Raw genomic sequence first — 27,177 nt, 5'->3', positions numbered from 1 at the left:
CACAATACAGCCTGTCCCTCAAGCCGAGATGGAGTCTGGGTTTTACAGCCCTTACTTCATAGTACCCAAGAAAGGCAGGGGGTTACGACCAATCCTGGATCTGCGTGTCTTGAATCGGGCCCTTCACAAGCTCCCGTTCAAGATGCTCACGGTGAAACGCATTGTCACGTGCGTTCGTGCCCGGGATTGGTTTGCAGCAATAGACCTGAAGGACGCGTACTTTCATGTCTCGATCCTTCCTCGACACAGACCGTTCCTACGGTTTGCGTTCGAGGGGCGGGCATATCAGTACAAGGTCCTACCCTTCGGGCTGTCCCTTTCTCCTCGCGTCTTTATCAAAGTCGCAGAGGGGGCCCTTGCCCCGCTCAGGGAAGCATCCTCAACTACCTCGACGACTGGCTCATTCTGGCCCAGTCCCAAGAGCAGTTGTGCGAACACAGGGACCTGGTGCTCAGTCACCTCAGCCAGTTGGGGCTTCGGGTCAACTGGGAGAAGAGCAAGCTCTGCCCTGTGCAGAGCATCTTTTTTCTCGGTGTGGAGCTGGACTCGGTCAACATGACAGCATGTCTCTCCAACGAGTGTGCACAGTCGGTGCTGAACTGCCTGAACTCGTTCTCGCGGAAAACAGCGGTCCCACTGAAACAATTTCAGAGGCTCTTGGGGCATATGGCATCCGCAGCCACTTCAGCACTGGCTTCACGACCGAGTCCCGAGGTAGGCATGGCACCGCGGCTCACTCCGTGTGGACATCACGCCGAGTTGTCGCCGCACATTCAGCCCGTGGTCAGACCTTGCTTTTCTACGGGCCGGTGTGCCCCTAGTACAAGTGTCCAGGCATGTTGTTGTCACAACAGATGCCTCCACCACCGGCTGGGGTGCCATATGCAGTGGCCAGTCGGCGTCGGGCTCCTGGACAGGACCCCATCGCCATTGGCATATCAACTACCTCGAGTTGCTGGCAGTACTCCTTGCGCTGCGCCGGTTTCGACCGCTGTTGCAAGCATGTACTGGTCCGGACGGACAACACATCAACGGTAGCGTACATCAACCACCAGGGTGGTCTACGCTCCCGTCGCATGTCGCAACTCGCCCGCCATCTCCTCCTGTGGAGTCAGCGCCGACTCAGGTCGCTGCGCGCCTCCTACATCCCGGGCAAGCTCAATCGTGCGGCCGACGCGCTCTCACGACAGCTCACGCTCCCGGGGGAATGGAGACTCCACCCCCAGGCGGTCCAGCTGATATGGAGCCGGTTCGGGGAAGCACAGGTGGACCTGTTCGCTTCTCGGGAATCCTCCCATTGCCAGTTGTTCTATTCGCTGACCGAGGGGACCCTCTGCACGGATGCACTGGCACACAGCTGTGCAAGGTCAGGGAGGATGAGGAGCAGGTCTTGCTAGTTGCGCCATACTGGCCCAACCAGACCTGGTTCCCGGAACTTATGCTCCTCGCGACAGCCCATCCCTGGCGCATCCCCCTTAGGAAGGACCTCCTTTCTCAGGGGCAGGGCACCATATGGCACCCACGGCCCGATCTCTGGAACCTCCACGTGTGGTTCCTGGATGGGACGCGGCAGACATGAGTGGCCTACCGTCCGCGGTAGTCGACACCATCACTTCGGCTAGAGCCCCCTCTACGAGGCGCGCCTATGCCATGAAGTGGAGTCTTTTCGTTGAGTGGTGTTCCTCTCGCCGGGAGGACCCCCAGAAATGCCCGGTCGGTGTTGTGCTTTCCTTCCTTCAAGAGGGTTTGGAACGGAGGCTGTCCCCTTCCACCCTGGAGGTCTATGTGGCCGCCATCGCAGCGCATCACGATGTGCTTGATGGCAAGTCACTAGGGAAGCACGACCTGATCATCAGGTTCCTCAGAGGCGCCAGGAGGTTAAATCCCCCTAGGCCTCGCCTCATTCCCTCCTGGGACCTCTCCGTTGCCCTTAGGGGCTTACGGGGAGTTCCCTTCGAGCCCTTAGAGTCAGTCGAGCTGAAACATCTGTCGCTTAAGACAGTGCTCCTGACTGCGCTAGCTTCCTTCAAGAGGGTTGGGGACCTGCAAGCATTTTCGGTCAGCGATTCGTGCCTGGAATTCGGGCCGGACTAATCTCACGTGATCTTGAGACCCCGGCCTGGATATGTGCCCAAGGTTCCCACTACTCCCTTCCGGGACCTGGTGGTGAACCTGCAAGCACTGCCCCCGGAGGAGGCAGACCCAGCCCTTGCATTGCTGTGTCCCGTTAGTGCTCTGCGCGTGTACGTGGACCGCACGCAGAGCTTCAGAAGCTCTGAGCAGCTCTTTGTCTATTTTGAAGGTCAGCAGAAGGGAAAGGCTGTCTCCAAACAGAGATTGGCCGACTGGATAGTGGATGCCATCGCCTTGGCGTACCAGTCCCAAGGCGAGCCGTTCCCCCTCGGGTTGCGAGCTCACTCCACTCGGGGTGTTGCTTCTCGCTGGGCGTTGACGCACGGCGCCTCTGTTGCAGACATTTGCAGAGCTGCAGGCTGGGCAACACCGAACACATTCGCGAGGTATTATAACCTCCGAGTGGAACCGGTGTCCACCCGTGTGCTTTCTACTCGTAGTTAGCCATGGTGCCACGTGACTGACTGAATGGGAACGTCTAGGTTACTATTGTAACCCCCGTTCCCAGAAGGAGGGAACAGAGACGTTACGTTCCCCTGCCATAGCTTTGAGTCACCGCTGAGCGGCCAGATACCTGTCTCGGCTCCTCAGCAAAAATATGAATGAAGGTGAGTATGCCGGCCCTATTTATACCCGGATGCCGGGGGAGGGGCCCGGCATGTAAATCTCACAGGTCAATTCCCATTGGCTTGTTTTGTATCCTTGGAGGTGATTGGGCTCCCTAGCGAGACCCCATTACGTCAGTATCGACGTAACGTCTCCGTTCCCTCCTTCTGGGAACGGGGGTTACAATAGTAACCTAGACGTTCATCAAGGTAAGCTGATAAAGTGTACAATTAATAGATATTGACCTACCTTGGAATCATTTGTGTTTTCATCACGTTCTTGACGCTCTGAAATGCAGATGACCTCCCTTTTGAAAAAAACTTTGTGTTCGCTATCGACGTGTCGAAAAACGTAACGTAACCTCGGTTCCCTGAGATACGGAACGAGTACTGCGTATGGGGAAAGGTCTCCTTTTTCCCCGTTACTGAAGCCTTTTTCAATAACGCAGTGTAACTGCATCGTCATTGGTTCACTCATAGACAAGTTGTTGAACCAATGACAGCGCGGCCTATGGCGACAAAGCCCGAGTACGTTCCCTTTCGATACTTCACTCGTACTGCGTATGGGGAACGAATTCAACCGCGCCGTGCCACGACAGGGAACGACTGGACTTGTCTTGGACACCGCGAGGGAACCAGAGGACAAGTGAGAAGGCTGTCGAACCCTTGTTACACTACCAAAAGGGGAGTTAACTCCCAGAGTGGCATGAAGTGGACAGAGGCCGCTGGATCATACCAAGAGGACCCGAGCTTGTAAGGTTGGGACGTCCAAATGATAAAATCTGACAAAAGTGGACGGCGAGGACCAGCCGGCCGCCTCACAGATGTCTTTAATCGAAACTCCACTTAGACCAGGCCCAAGAGGAAGCCATTCTTCTAGTGGAGTGGGCTCTAATTCCTATGGGGCAGTTGAGGCCCAGAGGAGTAACAAAGAGTAATAGCGGCGACTATCCACCGCGCAAGACGTTGCTTTGAGACCGAAGACCCTTTGGCTTTGGCCACCAAAGCAGATAAAGAGCGGATCGCCTGAAAGGCTGTGATCGCTCAACGTAGGTCTTTAATGCCCTGAGGGGGCAGAGCAATTCCAGCTCTCATTCGTCCGACGAGGGAGGAATCGCTGAGAGTGAAATGACCTGTGCTCTGCATGGAGTTGAGAGCAGAACACCAGCCAACAAAGACCGACCATTTCTGGGCGTAGAGGTGTCTCATGGACGGAGCTCTCACCTGAGATTGTATTCAGCATGTCCCCGGGGAGGTAAACAGGCCCCCATTGAGGGACCAGGGGTGCAGAGCCCAGAGTTCTGGCGGGGGATGCCAAATCGTCCTGTTCGCCTGAGAGAGGAGGTCCCGTCTCAGGGGGATCGGCCACAGAGCTTTTGTGGAAAGCCTGAACAGCTCTGAGGACCAATCTTGGCTCCTCTAGAGCAGGGCCATCAGGAGGACTTTGTGCTTGTCTTCCCCGGTTCGTCTGATGTTCTGCGAGATCAGAGCATCAGAGCAGACCAGCGCATTGTCCTCCTTCGAGAAATAAATTGGGCAGTGAGAGTTGTCTTCTGAGGCAAAGAGGTCTACCTCTGCCTTCCTGAAGAATTCCCAGATTGTAAGAACCATCTGGGGGTGGAGCATCCACTCGTCTGAGGGAACATTGCTCCGAGATAGCATATCTGCTCCCAAGTTTGTTCTCCCAGGTATGTGAGTCGCTCTGAGTGACTGAAACCTCGGTAATGCCCATTCCAGAAAACGCTTCGCCAGAGCGCATAAGCGGCTGGACGAAAGACCGCGCTGGTGATTTATGTATGACACCACTGTCATGCTGTCCGACTGGACTTAAGACGTGGCGTCCCGTCAGGTGTGCCTAAAACACGTGAAGGGCTCGAATCACTGCCAACATCGAGGCAGTTTATGTGCAGATGGCTTTCTTTGTGAGACCACAAGCCATCAGCCCTAGCATCCTCTGGAAGTACTTCAGAGGGAGATAGGCTCTGTTCCTGACCGATGCTGCGAGCTGCTGAATGGCCAGAGCGCGCTCTGGCTATACTACAGCCGTCATATGGGCTGAGTCAAAGACTGCACCCAGGAACATTATACGTTGGCTGGGGAACAGTGAGCTCTTGGCAAAGTTGACCCTGAGACCCAGGCACTCCATGTGGCTGAGTAGCACAGATCTGTGATGCTCCAGCTTGGCTTGTGACTGGGCTAGGATGAGCCAGTCGTCAAGATAATTGAGAACCCAGATTCCCAACTGTCTCAGTGGGGAAAGCGCTGCGTTTGTGCACTTGGTAAAAGACAGCCCAAATGGAAGGACCGTATATTGGTAAGCCACACCCTCGAATGCGAATCTCAAGAATCGCCTGTGATGGGGGGCTATCTGGATGTGAAAGTATGCATCTTTCAGGTCCAGCAAGCAGAACCAGTACCAGGGGCAAACCTGCGCGAGGATCTGCTTCAGCGTTAACATCTTGAACTTCCGTCTCATGAGGGAAAGGTTCAGGAGTCTGAGGTCTAAGAGAGGTCTGAGACCGCCTTCACTCTAGGGGATGAGGAAGTAATGGCTGTAATCACTCTCTGAGGAGGAGACTATTTTTATAGAGATAGGGCCTAAGAGACATCACTTCAGCTCAGAGGTTTACTGAAGTGGGAAGCACCCCGCCAAAACGCGGGAGTCTGCGTGCAAACTGGAGCGAGTAGCCTTGAGATATTATCCCCACTTGATACTCCGGGGATGGCCTGCCAGGCCGGCGTGACAAGTGGTTGAATGGCGCCGGGCCGCTGGGAGGGGGCCCGCACACTGCTTAGTTTTTAGAAATGCTTACCCATCCTCATGAACGTGGCTTGCGGGGTGAAACCGGCAAAAGACACGCTGAGAAACTCAGCAAACATATATGCTTCTTGGTAAAAATATACATCATGAGTCCCACCTGAGTCAGGGGAGAGCGTCAAGATATATTCAGTCGAGCGGTGTCGGAAGTGAGACCGCTTTTCCTCAATGAACATGGCTTGCAGGGCAGAGCCAGCAAGTCACATGAACAGAGGTCCAGCATAATGAGCATGAGCATCCACCCAGCACGAGTGAGCATTGAGCTTGCTTTCTCATGAACGTGGCTTGCAGGGGCAGGGCCGGCAAACGACACGCAGAGAGACTGGAATAAATCTGCTACATTGACTGATATACTGAATATTCAGCAAACTCAGCAGAAATACACTGTATCAACTGAAATATATATAACATATGTCTCACCCGAGACAGGGGGAGAGCAACATGTTATATTTCTCAATGAATGCGGCTTGCGGGGCGGAACCGGCAAGCAACGCATAGAGAAACTCAGCGCAAACAGCAGAATCAGCTCCATTAATAGAGTATAAAAACATGTTTCTCGCCTGAGTCGGGGGAGAACGTCACGTCATATTTCTCAATCGGGGCGTAACCGGTGAGCGGCAAATGATGCGGTCGGAGAGATGGCGTTTGAAGCAAACGCCAGCGAGAAAGTAGAAAAATAATCTCTGTTCTCACCTGACGGAAGACGGCAGGGGATGAGCTGAATGCTCTCAGATGCTGAAGGTGGCACAAGGGCGGCGCGGTGAACAACTGCTAGAGAGCGAAGATCTGTGGCTCTGCATGTGCCACAGTTGTGGTACGCAGTACGAGTGAAGTATCGAAATGGAACTAATATTTGCAGCGTCTCTCTTCTCTGGGAGAGTCAACGGCTCTGTTGGTGGTAGTGTACACTTGAATTCTGCGATGTGATTGGTAGTCTACGGTCGGGTATGCACGTGACGTCACCGTCGACTTTATGGTTTTCAGCGTGAATGCCGCGAAATACACACAAAACACATCGAAAACGGGAAAAAGCTTTGTGATTGACTGCAGAAATAGCTTTGACACAAGTGCTGTCAAAGTGCTGAGTGCTGAAAGCTACAGAAAAAAGGTTGCTGCAATTCACAGAAACAGAGAAACATGGATTTGCAGTTATCATTTCGTGTCAAAATGTTGGATTTTGGAGTAAAATCATACCCTATATATTGAATTGTTATATATTGTGTTGACAACTCATAAATTAAATATTTACTTATCTTCTGCATAATTGGGTGTTTTTAAATAAACACTGGCAAAAACTATAGAAGTTTTTTAGGACTGGACAATATGACGATATATATATATAACATTGATACAAGTGATCACATGGGTTCAGACCTACCTATATTGTAATATAGACCTTATTTTCCAGAGAAACATGCGCGCCGCCATCTTTAGAATATTGTCTTTGAACTTCCGTTTTCGCGGTAGCCCTAGAGGGTATGCATCAACGTCACTTTCCCGCCGAAAGCACGCTCCCTCAGCTGGACTGAGTGGCAAAAGTACCTGCTGCGTGACTGGATTTAATAGGAGAAACTGCGAAAACGCAAGTAAAACAAATGATTACACTAAAGGTTGGACTGGAAAGTGTTCCTTACAACTTGTCAAATAAACCTAATCCATGGATATTGACATGCAGCCAGGAATCGTGTTTTCTGACATTTAAATGTGCCTGATTTTACGCCGGGGAAATACATAAAGCAAATCTGCCTGTGAATATTTTATATAACTACAACATAAATCCGCCTAATCACTTATATGAATGTTATATCGTCACATTGTTCAGTCCTAAAACATATAGTTTTATAGTATAGTTTTTGTCAGTGTTGTTTATTTAAAAACACACAATTATGCAGAATATAAGATGGAAAATATTTAATTGATGAGTTGTCAACATAATATATAACAATACAAAATATACGGTATGATTTTACCTCAAAATCCAACAATTCGACACAAAATGATAACTGCAAATCCATGTTTCTCTGCTGGAGTCCAGCTGTTTCTGTGAATTGCAGTGATCCATTTGCTTCTTTTTCTGTTGCTTTCTCTAGTTTTTAAATATATACCTCAGGGTTTGTGTCAAATCTATTTGTACAGTCAGCCGCAAAGCTCTTTCCCGTTTTGAATGTGTTTTGTGTGTTTTTCACGACATTCACGCTGAAAACCACTTTTGCCACTCAGCGTGCGTGACCGCAGTCCTAACGGTCGATGGTGACGTCACGTGCATACCCTCTATAGTAGAGCCTATAGTAGACTCTCGGCCAATCAGAAAGCCTAATTTTCTACGGTGATTGTAGTTCACTTTGAATAATTTCTGGTAGTGTGGAACTGAATTAGCAAATGCTAGCTAAAACAATGTGTTAATTAGGCTATAATAGCCCAGACAGCAACATAGTGTCCACATCAGGTCCGCATGTAATCCACATGTACCAGATGTGGGCCGGATCTGGGCCAAACTATGTTGCTGTCTGGGAGGTTTCTTATTGTTCATTTGATAAGGCCAATATGTTCACTCTTGAAATTGTCTGTTTTCTGAAATTGTTTTGTTTGCTTGTGCTTTTCATATATATTTTTGTGATTCTCTGTTTTTAATACTAGAGGGCGCTTTACATACATTATTTCTCATCACAAACTGACAATCCAAACGGCATCATAGACTGTAAAAAGATTAGCATCAGCATTTTTTAACTTTTTTTTTTGTATCAGTATGTCTTTGACTATATATTTAGTTATGTTGGCACTCTAATTGAGATTGTTTATCAATTCAAAGCACCACATTGATATAATTATAAATAATAGACTATAATTGGATTGAGGCAAAGATTTCACAAAGATATAGGCTACACTTGGAGATTTCTGATCTTTCATGTTTTGGGATTGTGGGGGATTATTGTGGGTTTATTATTTGTAGGCTAATTAGTGAAACCCATAATTCATCACAAATATGATGAGTATGTCAGGCTGATGTACGATATATGATATAGCTGCACTTTAAAGTGAGGCTATTCTTTTAATAATCTGCTGTTGTCTCCCTCTGTGCCATCAAATATAATTAAACCCCTAGTCTAGTGGAAGTGTTTGCTGATGTGCAGTGATTGTCCTCATGTATGGCCTCCTGTTTGACTGTGCAACGGGTCAAAGCCCTTCAAGTAATTACTGCTCTGTTGTGATGTTTAACAACACAATGAATGCTGAGATCTTTAAAAATCTCATTATCTATAGTTCTACTAACAACACAAGCTTATACAAAATATGAGATCAAATTTAATAGGCTATAGATGGTTCAGATATGAGCTGGGACTATTTTGTTTGCCTTGCGTAACAACATTTGTGTCATATTCAAAGAGCTGTGACCCTTTAAAAGAGCCAAATGTCCTTGTTTCCCTCAAAAACTATAAAGTCACAGTTGACCTGGGAGTTTTTTCAGCATTTCCTAGCAAAGGTAAACGTTTAACAGTTTTACATTCTTATAAAAATGGATATAGCTATAAGTGCTTATTTTTGTTGTTGTTTGTAGGAGCTGAAATGGTTCTTTGGCACAGGATCTCTTTGTTGCTGCTGCTGCTTCTCTGTTCATCTCTTGGTAAACTATTTTTTTTCCAGCTGTAGGAAATGCACTTTCTACGGTGATTTAAATACCATGTGCTTATATTTAGAATTCACATGCAGAGAAATAAGCCTTCTCAAAATGATGAGCTTGATCTTTATAGATGAATACAGAGTGAATCTTAGACCCACAGGTGAAAAAGCATATTTTTTCAGTACAAATGTTATTATCAGTAGAAGATTTGGAGTGAAATGGTTAATAGTGCCCTTAACACTTGCTGATTCCAATCGGATATGAACAAAATCGGATTTGGACTGACAGTCTGAACAAACAAGGATTTCAAATGACATATGCATGTAGCTTGAAACAGATTTGTAAAAATCATATTCCAGGTTATTTTTTGCTGTTCACACTCAGATTCCAATTGGATATGCACAAAAATTGGATTTGGACTGACAGTCTGAACAAGGCTTTAAGGCTATATTCACACTGACAGTCCAAATCCAATTATTTGCATATCCGATTGGAATCTGATCCAAAATTATTGTGTATCGCATCTGTTCAGATCTGATTTGTGTGTCCTGTGACAGCGTGTCTAAATGAGCAAACTTCCTCATTTACAACGTGGTCTCTTGACTTTTTCACGTGGTTCATAACATGTTTATCTGGTCCTAGTGTTCACTGCTGGTAACTCCACAGAGGCTGCCTGTGATCGTCGCTGTCTGGCAAATGCTCGGGTTTCTAAAGAACTGTTCAGCGCACCACAGAACGACAACTGTACCATCCTAGTAAACATCACTTCCATACAATATGAGACACTGTCTTTTGTAAGTGTTACATTTGTCTTGTTGATCACATTTTATGTTTGAATTGCACAAATGTACTTGTACATAACTGTATCTCATAATTCTGTCATCATGTTTTAGGATACAAAGGTCATGGAAATGACCAGCCGTATCAAGTTAAACATGGTGAGTAGACAAGTTCTTGAATGAAATACGATTATAGAATATAACTAAAATCTACTTAAAAAACCTAGCTTGGTACAGTGACTGTCACCTGTAAACATTCAGTTATCTAAACACTATATTATACAGTAAAAAATATCACATGAGCACAAGTGTTGTTATGCTGAGTTTTAGCACAGTAGCAGCTGTGCTGAAATTCAGTACAATGGCATTATTGCGAGTGTGATATTTCTTATTTTCAGCAGTTCTATAAACTATAGTGTAATACTATTGAGTATTTCAGGTGTAAACAGCGATGATGGCTGGCTGACCTTACATTTATCTTGCCTATTACACAGCTACTTGCAAAGTAAATTCATAAATAGAAACAATATTTCATTACATTTTTCTAAATAATTTTATGTGTTAGGAAAGTAGAGAGTCTGTTTATTTCACTAAAAATTTTGGACAAAATGTTCTGCCCTACAGGAATGGAAGGATCCTGATCTTGGATGGATGCAAGAGAGAAATAGATATCCAACAATTATTTTACCTGTTGATAAAATCTGGATTCCTGGGATTGTTTTGGACAATGCGTGAGTTGAACTTGAGACTGATGCTGATTTATGGCACATATTCTAATAATGGACCTGTTTTAATGAAAAGGTCAGAGAGATACACATTCAGAGACTGATTCAGTTCAGTACTAACCTCAGTTCTGGCATGTTTCAGATAAAATGTCAGAAATGTACTTTATATTATACATTTTCAGTCTGAACAACTATGTCTGAGTCTTATATTAAAGGAATAGTTCACCCAAAAATTAAAATGACCCCATGATTTACTCACCCCCAAGCCATCCTAGGTGTATCTGACTTTCTTCTTTCAGACAAATACAATTGGAGTTATATTAAATAATGTCCTGGATCTTCCAAGCTTTATAATGGTTGTGAACAGAGGGTGAGATTTTGAAGGCAAAATAGCACATCCATCCATCATAAAAGTAATCCATACTCCGGGAGGTTAATAAAGGCCTTCTGAAGCAAAGTGATGCGTTTATGTAAGAAAAATATCCTTATTTAAAACTTAATTATAATATCTGGCTTTCGGCAGATGGCCGTTCCCATATGCTCATCGACTTATGCCAAAAGACTAACCCCTGGGCCTTGATGCGATGTAGAAGTACCATAAGCAAATAGGGCTGGGCAACAAACTCAAGCTCCTCTTCTTTTATATCGAAATCCTCCAACATGTCTCTTTAAAAATTCTCATTTTAGACTACTAATGCATGACCGGTGTTTTGTTTTGCTCTTTCTTCCGTGCTTCCACGTTCGTCAGTGTGTCATCGTCATGTGTCAGAGTTCACTCTTTCGCCGTAAATCGGCCGTCTGTCAGAAGCTAGTTATTATAGTTTTTAATGTTTTGAATATGGATATTTACACAAACATATTGCTTCGATTCAGAATGATTTATTTACCCCCCGGAGCTGTGTGAATATCTTCTATGATAGATGGATGCACTTTTTGGGGCCTCAAAATCTCATCCTCTATTTACTGTCATTATAAAGCTTGGAAGAGCCAGAATATTATTTATTATAACTCTGATTGTGTTTGTCTGAAAGAAGATAGTCATGTACACCTAGGATTTCTTGAGAGTGAGAAAATCATGGGGTAATTTTCATTTTTGAGTGAACTAATTCTTCAAGGAAACATATCTTCCCCACATTGTTCCATAGGGGTTCCTCAGGGGTTTACCCTGGGGCCCCATCTTTTTAGTTTTTAACTATAAAATCTGGTTAAAGAGCCACTGAGCTCCACATTCATCAACATGGCCTGAATTAAGACAGGCCTGGAATAGAGTATTTGGAAATATATCAAGTGCTAGATGGCAGAATAACAATCTGTGGCATTATTACCACCTCAAGCCCTGGTTGATTTCTGCCATAATCTCTCTCAATATGCTCTCAGAATAGAAACAACGGTGGAGCCTTACACTAAGGATGTACAGGTGAGGAGGGATGGAACTGTGAACCATGCAGTGGTTTTGTTCACGACTGTGAGCTGTGAAATCAACCTATTCAACTACCCTTTTGTGAAAGGAGAATGTCCTGTGGCCATCAATGGATGGAGCCAGAAATGTAAGATGATACTTGTTAAGCAGATTATGACCATTTGTTTTTAACTGGAGAAATATTCCTCAATATATTATGAAGACATTTCTGGGGATATGACTATGTATTATCCGTGCCCACTGATAGTGCCTGTCTTGCATGGTTTGCACCAAGCAAATAGGGTTTTGTAAATATGGTCTATAATAGCCTAGTTTACTTAGAAAGGAGACATGTTTGCATTTATAAGAATGACAAAGACTTAATTTAAATATTTCATGGCCTGATTAAGGTGGAACTAAGGTGGAGCAAATTTTAAGTGAATGGAAGTTATATTTGTAAAGAATGTGTCCTCTTGTTTGTTTGATCTAGCTTGTGCACTCAAACTCCAGATCGCAGATAATGTGTCTTTGGTTGGCGGTAATCGAGGAGAATGGCAGACTATGGACGTGATCAAAACTGAGGATTCATCAGATCGTGTTTATCTCCAAGTAACTAATTTATTCAATTCTAACCATCTGATCAAGAGTATTGAAATTAGAGAGCTTGTCAGTGTTACCTTGAACCCTCGAAGCAGAAATGATCCATAGACATATACAGAAGTTAATGGATTGAATGTGATGGTTCTTGACCAGCGGTCCTCAGCAAGCTTGAATTAATATATCATTATTAATACAATTATTTTAATATTATAAACAGTATATTATTATTATATTATAAACAGTATATTATTATTATGATTATTAATAGATTGATAATAGTAATAGATATTACAAAACTCATGTAAAATGCTAATAAATACATAGAATCAAGATCATATTTCTTTTATCCCCCTCAACAACTATTGTTATTACTGAAGAACATACAAATCAAGAAATTCAATGAAATCAAGAAAATAAATTGTTGTTAAAGGCACAATATGTAGATTTCCTTATTTTTAAAAAAAGGCATAGCTTGATGCTGTGAATGAGCGTGGAATCATGGGTGTTGTAGTCTTCATCCAACAGCCGATGGAAAGGAATCTGACGGACTCGGGCAGAAATCAAGTTCATGGATGAGAGAATGTATTGTTACGGTGCACTGAAAAAAACTCTTTGGTGTAGTAATATATATTAAATTAACCATCAACCAATTTTTACTTAGTAAAATTAAAATTCAATTAGAGCTAGAATTTCCTAAGTAAAGGTAAATTTGAAATATATACACATTTAATACAAGTAATAAATTAACTAGGTGGAAAGAGTAACTTTTATTATGTATTTGCTTGTAATATTTATGTTTTCACTCTGCATAAACTTAGAAATATCAAGTAAATTTTAATCTAAATGTATATCGCGTTTGAATCTTTTGCTCGTTTCGTTGTGTATAGACCTTATACCACATTCCAGGCAACCCATAACCCATCTTTTTCCAACCTTCTACCCGTGAAAGTGCACTGGAATGGCAGTCAAACCCGTGACTTGTACTAGATAGATTTACTCCCAGTTTCGCACTCTGACGTCACATAGCCCGCAGAACAACAATGACAGCCCCTACGGATGTGGTGTTTATGCAAGTGCACGGTAAAATAACGTAAAATAAAAGGTATAACAGCTTCTCTTGCCTCATTCGCCGTTTACCTCCTCCATTTCCCTCAAACAAACAAGGAGTAAACACCTTTGGTGATACAAATAATTGTAAATGAGCATAAGCCCCGTATGATCTGTCTACATTCAGGCAGTTTAGCATGAGTTGCCTGGAACGCTACAAAGTTGTGAGTCGTGGTTTGAAGTCGTGACTTATGGGCTCAAAAACCTGCCTGGAACACAGCATTATGTACCAGAGAAACAAGCGCGCTGCCATCTTTAGAATGTTGTCTTTGAACTTCCGTTTTGCGATAGCTCTGTATATTTCTATGGCATCTCTGTTGAAGAATAATTAGCTGGTGAAGTGGATTTACTTGTTGTAGAGTTAATGAAAGTTATCATTGTTATGTTTAAAGCAGATGTCTTAACAAATGTCAGTAGACCAGGAAGATTTTAAAATGAGCAGTTCATTCATAAATACTTAAGATCGCTGTGGAAATTCAAACCGGAAGTCAAAAGACAACAAGCGCAGTGCAGAAAAGGGGCGGAGCTACATAATGTCTATAACAGCACTGCTTTGCAATGTTAAAACAATCATACTACATTTGAGTGTGTTGAAAGTATTTTATAAGGTTACTACGTTCGCTTGATGCTGCTATGAGACACTTGTTGCACTTTACAGTAAACTAGATATTAGTTCGACTGGAAATCAAGGGTAACGAGGATATTACGTCATTGACAGGCGACGCAATGACACGGTCTGTGTCCTGGTTAAAATTGCTGATTTTTCCTAACCCTAAAATAGTTTGAAACACTGGGATAATGCAAGTACACAAGTCAAAAAATATATGTAACATTGTTCTAGTGGTTTTTGTATATTTTAATCTAAAAATCTTACATATTATGCCTTTAATTTAAATATATCGACATCCCAGTTTACAATTCTGTTATAATCACAGCAGGAATATCAGAGGAAATATTTTGGCTTGTATAAGTGGGCCTTTGGATATTTTTAAATAGATGTGTCAAAAAGATTGAAAACGTCTCGGGTTACGGATGTAACCCTGGTTCCCTGAGTAAGGGAACGAGACGCTGCGTGAAACGCATTGGGAACCTTCTGCATGATATCGTCATTGAAGCACTCCTGTATCCAACCAATCGTGTAACGAGACGTCAGAGGCGGGTGACGTCACGGACCAGGAAACTATAAAGCATGCCCGGATGCAGAGAACGCTAGCTTCTGTGGAAAATCTGAAGCAAGCTCTCGCAAGCATGCAGGGGTACGGCGAGAGACGCAGCGTCTTGTTCCCTTACTCAGGGAACCAGGGTTACATCCGTAACCCGAGACGTTCCCTTTCGTGGGAACTATCGACGCTGCGTGAAACGCATTGGGAACGCAATCCCAACTGTGCCGTACTTCAAATGCTTGTTATGTTAGCTCGACAGTACGGAGGACCCCGGAGTGGAGCCCACATCAAGGTTATAATATTTGATAAATGTGTGCTGGCTTGACCATCCAGCTGCATCACAAACGTCACTCATAGAGACGCCAGACATCAAAGCTCTTGATGCCGCCATACCCCTTGTGGAATGAGCGCGGACGTTAAAGGGAGAGGACTGTCCGACCACTTTATATGCAAGTGAGATGGCCTCAACCACCCACTTGCTCATCCTCTGCTTGGACGCCGGTCCACCTTTATTAGGAGAACCGTAACAGACGAACAATTGCTCTGTTTTACGCCACAGGGCAGCTCTGTGGACATAAACGTCCAAAGCCCTCACTGGGCAAAGCAGATTTAGTTTTTCCTGATCCGAGGATATAAAAGGAGGAGGATGAAAAGCTTGAAGCACAATGGGACCCGGGACATTGGTGGGGACCTTAGGCACATAGCCAGGTCTAGCATGAAGAAATGCCCTCACCATTCCAGGAGCGAACTCCAGATACGAGGGGGCCACTGAAAGGGCCTGAAGATCTCCAATTCTTTTTAGAGAAGTAATAGCAAGTAAAAATATCGTCTTTAAAGTCAGAAACTTTGCAGACACCTCCTCCAGCGGTTCAAAGGGAGCCTCAGCTAACCCACGTAGAACCACTGATAAGTCCCAGACCGGGGTCCTTGTGCGCACTGGAGGCCTCAGCCTCAGTGTACCACGGAGGAAGCGTGACACGAGGGGGTCTCGACCGACCGAGGAATCCCCCCCAACATGATAGGCTGATATAGCCGCAACATAAACCTTCAAGGTTGAATAGGATAAGCCCTCAGAGAATTTTTCTTGGAGAAAAGATAGCACAAAGCTGATAGGAGCACGGACAGGGTCCGTTTCATGTTGTCTACACCAGGTAGAGAATAGATTCCACTTATAAGAGTAAAGCTTCCTCGTGGAGGGAGCCCTGGAGCTAAGTATGGTCTCAACAACCTCAGATGAGAGACCAGCTTCTATGAACCTGTCCCCCTCAGAGGCCAGGCCCATAGTTTCCATAGTTCTGGGCGGGGATGTATTATCGCGCCGCCCGCCTGAGATAGAAGATCCTGTCTCAAGGGGAGCTCCATCGGAGCGCCGTCTATCATGGACACCAAGTCCGAGAACCATATGCGGGTCGGCCAGTATGGGGCCACCAGTATCAGGCTGACCCCTTCCTGGCGTACTTTCTCCAGGACTCGTGGGAGCAGAGCGAACGGGGGAAATGCGTACAGACGTAGCCTCGGCCACGTCTGTACCATGGCATCCAGACCCAGGGGTGCTGGATGCGTGAGGGAGTACCAGAGCGGACACTGGGTTGACTCTCCCGAAGCAAACAGGTCTACTTGTGCTTGACCAAAGTTTTTCCAAATGAGATCCACCACTTCTGGATGGAGTCTCCACTCCCCGGGCTTCGGCCCCTGCCTCGACAGGGCGTCCGCCCCCACATTCTGACTCCCGGGGATATAGGCTGCCTTCAACGAAAGCAGCTTCCCCTGAGACCACAGGAGGATCCGACGGGCCAAGTAATTTAGTTGGCGAGACCGTAGACCCCCCTGATGGTTTATATAAGAGACCACTGACATATTGTCTGTGCGGACCAGCACATGATGGTCTCTCAGGTCTGGGAGAAAGTGTTTTAGTGCTAGAAACACCGCCATCATCTCCAGCTGATTTATATGCCAGGAGAGATGATGGTCCTCCCAAAGACCCTGAGCTGAGCGACCGCTCATGATCGCTCCCCAGCCCGTGAGGGAAGCGTCTGTCGTAAGCACTGCGCGACGACCAGAGGCTCCCAACACGGGACCCTGGGACAGGAACCAGGGGTCTTTCCACACGGCTAGAGCACGAAGGCATCGCCGTGTGACTTTGATCATTCGAAAAGGGTTCCCCCTCGGGGAAAACCCCCTGGTCCTGAGCCACCACTGTAGGGGTCTCATATGCAGGAGGCCAAAAGGAATTATGTTGGACGCAGCTGCCATTAGACCCAACAGTTTTTGAAACTGTTTCACAGTGAGAGACTGGCCTAACTTCACCCCTTTTACGGCTGACAGAACAGAGCTCACACGGGCAGGAGTCAGACGTGCCCGCATTATTGTGGAATCCCACATAACACCTAGATAATTGGTGGTCTGAGCCGGTATCAGCACACTCTTCTTGGCATTGAGCCTCAGCCCAAGCCTTTTCATGTGAGACAGAACAACATCTCGATGTTGAACTGCTTGTTGCTCTGAGCGAGCTAGAATCAACCAATCGTCGATGTAATTCAGTATGCGAATGCCCTGGAGTCTCAAAGGAGCCAGGGCTGCATCCACGCACTTCGTGAATGTGCGGGGTGATAATGATAGGCCAAACGGAAGAACCTTGTACTGGTAAGCTTCGCCCCCGAAAGCAAACCTGAGGAACTTCCAATGAGAAGGATGGATGGACACATGAAAGTACTATTTGGGGAATGATCTGTTTGAGTGTAAGCATCTTGAATTTCAGTTTTTGTACAGACTGATTTAACACCCGTAAATCTATGATAGGACGAAGTCCCCCATCCTTCTTTGGAACTATGAAGTAGCGGCTGTAAAAGCCTGACAGCTTGCTGGGAGGAGGAACCCTTTCTATAGCTCCTTTTTGCAAAAGTGTCATAACTTCCTGTTCCATAACCAGAGACTGCTCGGGGGTCACCACTGTGGGAAGGACCCCATTGAATCTGGGCGGGCGAGACCCGAACTGAATTCTGTACCCCTTTTCTATCATGAGCAGCACCCAATTTGATATATTCGGTAGAGTTTTCCATTCTTCTAGAAAATCTACTAAGGGAACCAGTCTCTCGAGACTGGCCTCTGGTGTTTTTTGAGCACTTGGCTCGGCGCTCTGAAACGGCGTGCCGGCAGAAGTCAGCCGAATCAAGTGCAGTCCAACCCTCCTCGGAGGATTGGCGGGGACCCGACGCACACTGGATGGTGAAGATAGCGTGGTCCCCGGAGGGCGCTGGATGGAAGCGGGTGCCAGGTGTTTCAACACCACGCTTCCTCCAGACGGGGGCCGCCCTCCTGGGTCCTGACCCACAGATATCAGGACCGCTTTTTAGAGGCCTTCCGCGCCACAATGACAGCCCGCAGGTCGGTCTTGGGCTGAGAAGGCTTCTGTGCAGCCCGCCCCTGTCCCCAGAATCTACGTGACCGAAGAGGCCCGCAGGAGACAGCGGCGCGTCCATAAGGGCAGACTTATCTCTGTCCCTTATGTCGGAGAGGTTCAGCCACAAGTGCCTCTCCGTGGCCACCAGGGCTGCCATAGAACGGCCCACTTCCTTAGCCGTCTCCTTGGTGGCACGGAGAGCCAGGTCTGTCGCCATGCGCAGTTCCTGGATGCACTCAAATGTGGCCTCCCCGCTGGCATCTATTTCCCCCAGCACTTCAGCCTGATAAGCTTGCAGCAGCGCCATGGTGTGAAGACACGCTGCTGCCTGCCCTGCTGCCGCATAAGCTTTGCCCACCAAGTTAGATGTAGTCTTAAGGGGCTTGGTGGGCAACGTCGGTGCTTTTAGGGACGACGCCGACTCGGGTGAGAGATAGCCCGCGAGCGTCTCTTCAACCCGGGGCATCGCCGCATAGCCACACTGTTTCAGCCCCACGATATTACTATAGACCGAGGTCTGGGGGCTGAGCACTCTATGCTGAACCGGTCTGTTCCAAGATCTAGACACCTCAGTGTGTAGATCCGGAAATAACGGCAAGCACCGACGTGGAGGTAGTGACCGCGCGGGGAGAAAGCGCTCATCGACTTTGCTTTTGGGCTTTACATCTCCCCGCTCTGCTTCTGGCCAGCTAATATTTAATTTGGCAACAGCTCTGGCCACTACCTCCATGAGCTCCTCATGTGCAGCAGAAGAGGATGGCGGTTCCTCATCCGCTGCTTCGACACTCATCACGTCAACATCCTCAGATGAAGACAGATGAAGTGCCGATGTCTCTCCCCGAGGGGAAGAAACCGCTGGGCGTGCTTCCACCACGGCAGGAGAGACAGTGGGTCTGGCAGCTAAAGGGAGAGATAGGGCGGGGCCCGTCTCAACCCCCGCTGCCAGATCCATTTGTGAACCCCACGAATGGAGCCTTCGCTCTGCCTCGGCAGCAGCGGGACCCGATCCGCGGGGGACACCAACCGAGGCACCCTCCGCTTTATCAAAGAGTGCCCGGCGAGATCGCAGCACTCTGAGGGTGAGCCTCTCACAATGCACGCAGACAGCTCCCTCGAGAGCTGCCTGCGCGTGCTCAACCCCCAGGCAAATAACACACATATCGTGTGTATCCCCGTCGGGGATAAAGCGAGTACAGGGATGCACACACTTCCTGAATCGCTTGCTGCTTTCATCCGCCATTTCTTACTTTTATATTTGTGTCTTATGGGTGTGTATGTATGTATGTTTGTACTGCACCTCTTGTCCTCAGACAAAGAGAGAGAGAGAGAATGACAAACAATAAGACAAACAACAGCGATCTTTAAACACACACACACTTGTTGCTGCAACTCTTGTCCTCAGACGAAGAGTGAGACCAGAGAAATATATATATATATGGACAGACAACAATAAATAAGACACACGGGATAACATAGAGCGCTTGCTGAAGATAACAGAAGCTAGCGTTCTCTGCATCCGGGCATGCTTTATAGTTTCCTGGTCCGTGACGTCACCCGCCTCTGACGTCTCGTTACACGATTGGTTGGATACAGGAGTGCTTCAATGACGATATCACGCAGAAGGTTCCCAATGCGTTTCACGCAGCGTCGATAGTTCCCACGAAAGGGAACCACTGCTTTGAAGGGGTCAAATGTGAGTGTAAATAATTTGTTTTAAAATCAGGAGTTTCCTTTAATTTGCAACCAGGTGGCATCCCACTAGTTTTCTCAGTTATGGTCAGAGGTGTCACATCTGCCAAATGTTTTTGGCTTTGCTCTCTTCTTTCACACTCACAGTCTCTTTCATAAGAACACCATGAGTACCATGTGAACATAAGCAATTTTAAACAAATGAATTTGATAACACTCACCCACTGAGACGTGACACCACACACCTACTCCCTCTGAATCTCCAAAAACTGCACTCTTAAAGATAAAGATTATTGGCATCAATCGCTCCATGAAGAACCTTTAACATTCACGGGACCTTTCCATTCCACAACAGGTTCTTTATGGTGGAAAAGGGTTCTTTGGATTATTAAAATGTTCTTCATACTTCTTTTATGAAATGATCATTGAAAGGTTCTTTTGGGAACCAATAATGATCCTTCTGTGGCATTGCAATTTAAAAATAAAATAAAAACCTTTTTCATTTATTTTTAAGAGGCTGAAAAATCAGCTGTTAGTGGAATGCCAGTCTAAGAAAACAGACAGAAATGGTTTAACTCTTGAGGTGACGACATAAACCTGTAATTGTTTAATTCTCTTTTGGTCTTTGAACAGGTCCTTCTGTCTATTAACTTCTTCGGTCCTTTTGTGACCCTGATCCTGCCCAGTGCACTAATATTGCTGGCTGACTTGGTGAGCTTTGCACTGCCATTTGAAGGAGGAGAACGCAACTCTTTTAAAGTCACCTTGGTCCTGAGCTTCACCATGTTCCTCCTCATCCTCAATGATCACCTGCCTAATGGTGGTAAATGCAGCCCTCTCCTCCGTAAGTGAAACAACAGAAAGAGAGAGAGAACAAATATACTCCATCTTAAACACTACCGATTTTTGGTGGTATATTTGTAAAGTTGATATTGATAGCACTTATGTTTAGTCCTAATGTAATGTAAGCACTCAGGCAACCGAGACAACATTATTGTGGAAAACATTTGTGTAGTATGTAGAGTTAAATTTAATAAATGTCTGTTTTTGGGACTTAATTATGAAGGTCAGACCCTCCCTTTCACTCTCCCAAAAAACATTGCTCCCTGAATTTAGGAAAAATTTGTTTATACTGCTTATATATACAGCATTACAGCATACTTTTGAAAGGACATTTTTTTAAATAGACTAGTATTAGATCATGATATAAATGCCTTTTTCCCATTTTCTTCTTAAAAGACTATCACTTCAGCTTCTGCCTGGTCTGTCTGGTCCTGAGTATGCTGATTTCCATAGTGCTGACGCGTCTGTCTGTAGAGGACAGCTTCCTGCTGTGTAGACGCTCCGCCAAGGTCCATCCATCAAACAACAGCAAAACACAAAATGACTGCCTGGATAAGGAGAAAGGTAACTGATGATCGTAAACAGAAAGGCTTGCTTCATTGAGTTTGTTATATCATTTAAGTTTTATGATCAAGTTTTGAAACAAACAAAAAATGCAAAAGTTTAAAGTTGGAATTAAACGGGAGTTGCGATAGTTTTTTCTTCCCTATTGTAATGTATATCTGAAGGAAACAGCTTCTGGAACAAGAACAAATGTAGAGCAGGACTTGATTTTGTGGGGAACTGAGTGGATGGTTGTGGCTTGCTATTGGTCGAAATCATGTGATTGACAGGTTACCCCGCCCTCACGCCAGTAAAAGGGAGGGGAAGTTATTTTGATTAACTATTACGAGGGCACATGAATTTAGCAAAATTATGTGCACGGATCATTCATTTACAGGCACGTGTACAGTGGTGCTCAAGCACCTGCCCTTTGGACTCTGATTAGATAAGGGCCCTTTTTTTATTTTAGTTTAGTTTTTGTTTAAGTTTGGCTTGTGGCATTAATTCTCAATCAGTTCTCAGCATCCACGTCTCCCAGACCTGCTTTCACTGGTGACAGCCAATAACAGATGACCTAAACTTAGGCATTGTTTGTTACCACTGTGAAATTAAACCACTATTAACACTTCTCAATACAGCCAGCCTAACTTAGGCAATAGCCCTCCATTAGGCTTAACAAGTAAACTAATCTGGCGTTGACGTAAAATAACATTGTGCAAGGTCGGAAATGCCACCAATTATAAATTGCCCTTGTATGAATTTTTGTATTATAAATAGTTAAGCAATATCACACAAGCAAGAGTGCTATTTTCTCGAATATCAGCATGATTGCAAAATTTGATATACATTGTAAGGAACCCCGCATCGGCCCAAAAAAGAAATCTGACGGCCTGGGCAAAATCTTCACTCAATTAATCTGACTCCAATTTCAAATGTTTTTTAGTCTTAGGTTGTGTTTCCAATTAGAAATTAATCATTACCAATTCATTAATAATCATTACCTTTACCAATCGCACTGAGACATTTAAAATGATACCGAAATAAAAAGGGAAAAACAATAGATACACAAGTTACATTATACGTCTTAAAGAACTTTCAGTGACTTGAGTCAGGGGGAAGGGAAGGAGGGTGTGTGTGGGGGTTTAGAACAAAGCGTTGTCCTTTGCTACTTCTTTGAGATCTTGAGTTTTATTACTTTATTGCAGGGCGCTTGATCTCAGTTTTTATCTGAGCAGGAAAACCGAGTCTTACAACATTTTATTGAACAGTTCAATAAACAATAAGTTGATTGCATGACTTGACCATTTTTAGACACAACATTTTCAATTTTGCCTTTTTTTCTCTATTTTGCCAACAAAAATAGTTCCAAACAAAGCAGAAGAGTTGCATCTATCAGCAACACACAGCAGTGTTTCATTTTTGAATTATTCACCGTTTTTGAATGAATTAATGATTCAGTGACCCATTTATAAAGTCAGTAGACACAGGGTCTTCATCCCAATGTGCAAACTAACAATCCTGAATAGTATGTGACATTAGTCATTTTCAATACTATTTAGGGCAGATGGGGTGGCTATAGTACATACATTGAGATTCTTTGATGAATGAATCAACCGGTTTGAACGAATCGGTTGAATGAATGATTCTATGATTCACTTATTACGACTTGCCGCCACCTACTGGCGGTTTTAGTTTCATTTGATATAATTTCATTTTTTTTCCCTAAATTTCATATTTTTCTATCTTCATTATTTTTAGGCAATTGTAATTGCAGTGTAAATGGATTTTGATCCATGGTAAGATGGATTTTGTTGACACTGGTTTCATTTTATTGGTATAACAGCCCAATAATGTGTAGTGTTAAATAGTGTAATTAATAAGATGATCAACATTATCAACAAAAACAAAACAAGAATTGTCAGTTTTTTTCTTGTTTACTGGTGTGAGGGCTGTCACTCACATGACATCACAGCAATAGCAAATCACACCCATCCAATGATCTAATCAATTCCCCATGGACAAAATCAAGACCCGCTCTACATTTGTTCGTGTCATTTGAGAAGCCATTTCACTTAGATATCCGTCACAACAGGGAAGAAAACACTATCGCAACTTCTGTTTCATGACGACTTTCGTCTTATCCTGGCTTGAAGTCAACATGTATTGCCATTTGCGACCCATTTTACCTCAATAATTTGTCCTGTTTCTGGGCAAAATGTAGGATGGCATTTCATTTTATCCATCAGCAATCCATTTAATTATGTGGTCATTTCCATGCCAGTAAGTCTTTTATCTATTTAAATAGATAAATCTGTACTGGACTATGGTGATGTTATATATATGCATGCATCTTCTCAGTGTTTACATGCTTTAGACACTGTATATCATGGTGCACTAAGGTTCATAACAAATCTTAAATCTCTCACTCATCATTGTGTGTTGTATGCTCGGGTTGGATGGTCTGCTTTGTCCATCCGTAGACTAAAACACTGGCATATTTTTATTTATAAATCTATTCTGGGTTTACTTCCTTCATATCTTCATATGTACATCAGTAAAAAACATGGTAGTTATAACCTTCGGTCCCAGGAATTCTTCCTTCTGTCTGTTCCAGTGGTACGAACTGAATTAGGGAAGAAGGCATTTAAATTTGCTGCTCCCTCTGCTTGGAACAACTTGCAATTGACATTGAAACTTAAGGAGTTGGTTTCACTGGATATTTTTAAAGTGATGTTAAATGATTTGGAGACAGAAACAACAGTTTGTAGATGGTTTGATTAGTTATGTATGAGTTTAAATATGTATGTTATCTGTTAAACCCACACGAAATGTGTTGTTGTCACTCTTGGCCAGGACGCTCTTGTAAAAGAGATTCTTAATCTCAATGTGCTTCTTTTCCTGGTAAAATAAAGGATTATAATAATAATAATAATAATAATAATAATAATAAATAGGGAAATTGACTAAAACCTGCACAATTGATTGACAAAATTATGTATCAGTAAAACACTTCAAATCAGGATTAAAATCTAACAACAATCATGAATTGTGTTTATTCAGCTCAAATCACAAACAAACAAAAAAAAAGGGTTTTTTAGGCTTGTCCAGGTACACTACACAAAAATGGTTCTATATAGTACTAAAAGTGGTTCTTTGGCTCGTAGGGGAACCACTTTAAGTGCTTTATAGCACCAAATCTTGGTTCTTCAGTGGTTCTTTACCGGTTCTTTGGGATGACTGAGGTGCTATATAGCACTGATACCGTATACAGAACCTGTTGAGCCCCTGTATGGTTCTTCAGTGGTTCTTAGGCATGCAAGGTGCTATAAAGCACCACTGCCGTACAAAGAACCTGTTAAGCCCCTTTAAAGCTTCTTTACAAGCCAAAGAACCATTGCTGGTGCTGTTTAGCACCATTTTTGTTGAAGAAATAAAATGTGATATTGCACCTCTTATGGGTTCTACATAGCACCATTTGACAACGGTGCTACATAACACCAAAAGTGGTTCCTCTATGATAACGAGCCAAGAACCACCTTTAGTGCTATATAGCACTTTTCTTTTTTTTGAAGAGTGTATTGTTCACGCATGTAAGGAAACAAACATTCAGTTTTAAGACAGGGCTTTGTAATCATACCAGTCTGTGTTCTACTGGAAATACTACTGTTACCCACCAACAGATCTGCTTGGCCAGAGAGTGTAAAAGAGTTTATAGAAAAGTGTCTTTGTGCTTGAAAGAATGACAATGACTTTATTCAGAAATGCATGGTGCAGCACTATACCAGAGCACCAGAGTGCTTGGTTACATTGGGACGGGTTTGTGATAAAGTCCCAGGTTTTTGCACTGAAATACTGCATGCAAAATTGGTGCAACTGCTTAGTGAGTTATTTGTTCTACTCCTTTTGATGGCAGTAGTTGCACAAATGAAACACACACACTTTAACATTGCAATAACATAAATAATGTGGTATGCATTCACAGATACTGGTGCAATTACAACAATGTCTGGTGATCTGGCTTCAGAGATGGCTTCACTCCAGAAAATAGTGAACCTTTTGGAGAACTTCGATAAAGGAGAAAAGGAGACAGAGTGTAAAGTGGCCTTTGCCTACCGCCTGGACAAATTCTTCTTTGGCTTTTTTCTAAGCATCTACATACTTTATGTCATAATTATTGTTAGTATCACCCAAACAGATATTTGTAAGGTTAATAATCTAGACTTCTGGGATGATTCTGACCATGGAGATAACAACTATGACTACTCGTACTCATACCCATAGTCACCTTCTTCACTTCACTGTAGTTTCATCAGAGCCTCTCAGATCTGCTCTGTTTGGTGCATATCAACTGTAGCACACTGTAGAAGGTAATGACTGGAATAATATTAAATATATATTCATATTTATAAGATTATTAACAGAATTGTAATTGTCACTGCCCAATTAAATCTGTAATTAGACTTTCTGCATGCTAGATGAGGTGCTATTTTAATTGTATTAAACCACTATATTCAAGGATAGAAGCATTAATTGTAACAAATACAAATATTGTTTTGATGACCCCCTCTTCAAACTATTATTAACCCTCTGGAGTCTGAGGCTGATTTGGGGCCTGGAGAACTTTTGACATGCCCTGACATTTGTGCTTTTTTCAGTTGTTCATAAACATATTAATGGAAAAAGTGTCATTACACTGTATTCAGCACAAACTAGGCTACAATAATATGTGAGGAACATGTATGTACATGTTTGTGTTTTTGAAGGAATAACATTTATGCGTGGTTGTTGAAAAAACAAAAAACTTAAGTTACTGAAATAAGGCCAAAAAAAGTATAATAAATCTGTGTTCATAAGACTTTAGGGTATTGGAGGTTGTAGACTAGAGTTTTTGCTTCAAAATTATGTAAAAATTATGCTGCCTACTCCTTCATATTTAACAATATATTGATTTAGTTTTTGTAAGACACTTTTTGCCAAGAAACACAGTATGCAAGGAGGCGTGAATCACCACTGAAAATGGGCCATTCTCACCTGAGAAGACAAAAGAATTGGATAGTAATGAGCTGAAATGACTTGCATATTAATGAGGCATTTCAGTCAGGTAGGCTGTGAAAAAAAACCTTCTGTGATGTCTCAAGCTCATTATGATATATGAAACATACAGAAAAATATTATTACAATATAAAGTAATGGTTTTATATTATACTTTAAAATATAATGTATTTCTGTGATGCAAAGAGTCTGAATATAGGCTTTTAGTTTAAAAGCATGCACATTTGGAGAAATATTGGATTCTCATATGCTTATGTCAATTTTCTATACAGAGGAGTTATTTTTATTTAATATTCACTGTCATTACTATGAGCGCTGGTGTTTTCAATTCATCCTTGAAGTCGGAGGGCGCTCTGTGCATTTTAGTCCACAAATTCATCTAAAAGAAGAAGAGGCTATTCCATGAATGGAGTTTCCAATACATACAGCAGCAGGAGGGCGCTAAAGAAACAAAAACTCATCTAAACTTCATCTGTAGAAGACAAGTAAACAGGAAGTAACTGCATGTCTTCTAGAGATCGCTAACCATGACTTTTACATCCAGATAAACACTTTTCAAGACAATAAATACACGATTGAGATAATAAATGCATGTATTGACTGAATTAGCGTCTGAATAGCGCTGGCTCCGTGGGCGTGGCCGCATTAGCAGATAATGAGCTGAATCACGGATTTCTGACATGGCTCTCTTTTCATACAGAT

General features: G+C 43.8%; 1 protein-coding gene across 1 annotated transcript; it reads left to right on the top strand.

Annotated features, from left to right (window-relative positions):
* The first annotated feature begins 9,049 nt into the window (after positions 1-9,049).
* On the top strand, positions 9,050-25,884 carry LOC137013570 (5-hydroxytryptamine receptor 3A-like). The gene is made up of 9 exons (XM_067377418.1): positions 9,050-9,178; positions 9,818-9,969; positions 10,069-10,113; positions 10,579-10,685; positions 12,057-12,226; positions 12,569-12,687; positions 20,671-20,881; positions 21,277-21,444; positions 25,406-25,884. Exons 1-9 carry the CDS (start codon positions 9,121-9,123, stop codon positions 25,702-25,704), a joined length of 1,329 nt encoding a protein of 442 aa, XP_067233519.1. The 5' UTR covers positions 9,050-9,120; the 3' UTR covers positions 25,705-25,884.
* Positions 25,885-27,177: the final 1,293 nt, after the last annotated feature.

This window comes from Chanodichthys erythropterus, chromosome 3, assembly GCF_024489055.1.
Source record: "Chanodichthys erythropterus isolate Z2021 chromosome 3, ASM2448905v1, whole genome shotgun sequence".
Classification (NCBI taxonomy): Eukaryota; Metazoa; Chordata; class Actinopteri; order Cypriniformes; family Xenocyprididae; genus Chanodichthys; species Chanodichthys erythropterus.
The sequence above is the reverse complement of the archived record's forward strand: the minus strand, read 5'-3'. Positions and strand labels throughout refer to the sequence as shown.

Coding starts and splice junctions, on each gene's coding strand:
- LOC137013570 (XM_067377418.1), top strand. CDS start 9,121: ATGGTTCTTTGGCACAGGATCTCTTTGTTGCTGCTGCTGCTTCTCTGT. Junction 10,114..10,578: donor GCCGTATCAAGTTAAACATG/GTGAGTAGACAA, acceptor TCTGCCCTACAG/GAATGGAAGGATCCTGATCT. Junction 12,688..20,670: donor CAGATCGTGTTTATCTCCAA/GTAACTAATTTA, acceptor GTCTTTGAACAG/GTCCTTCTGTCTATTAACTT.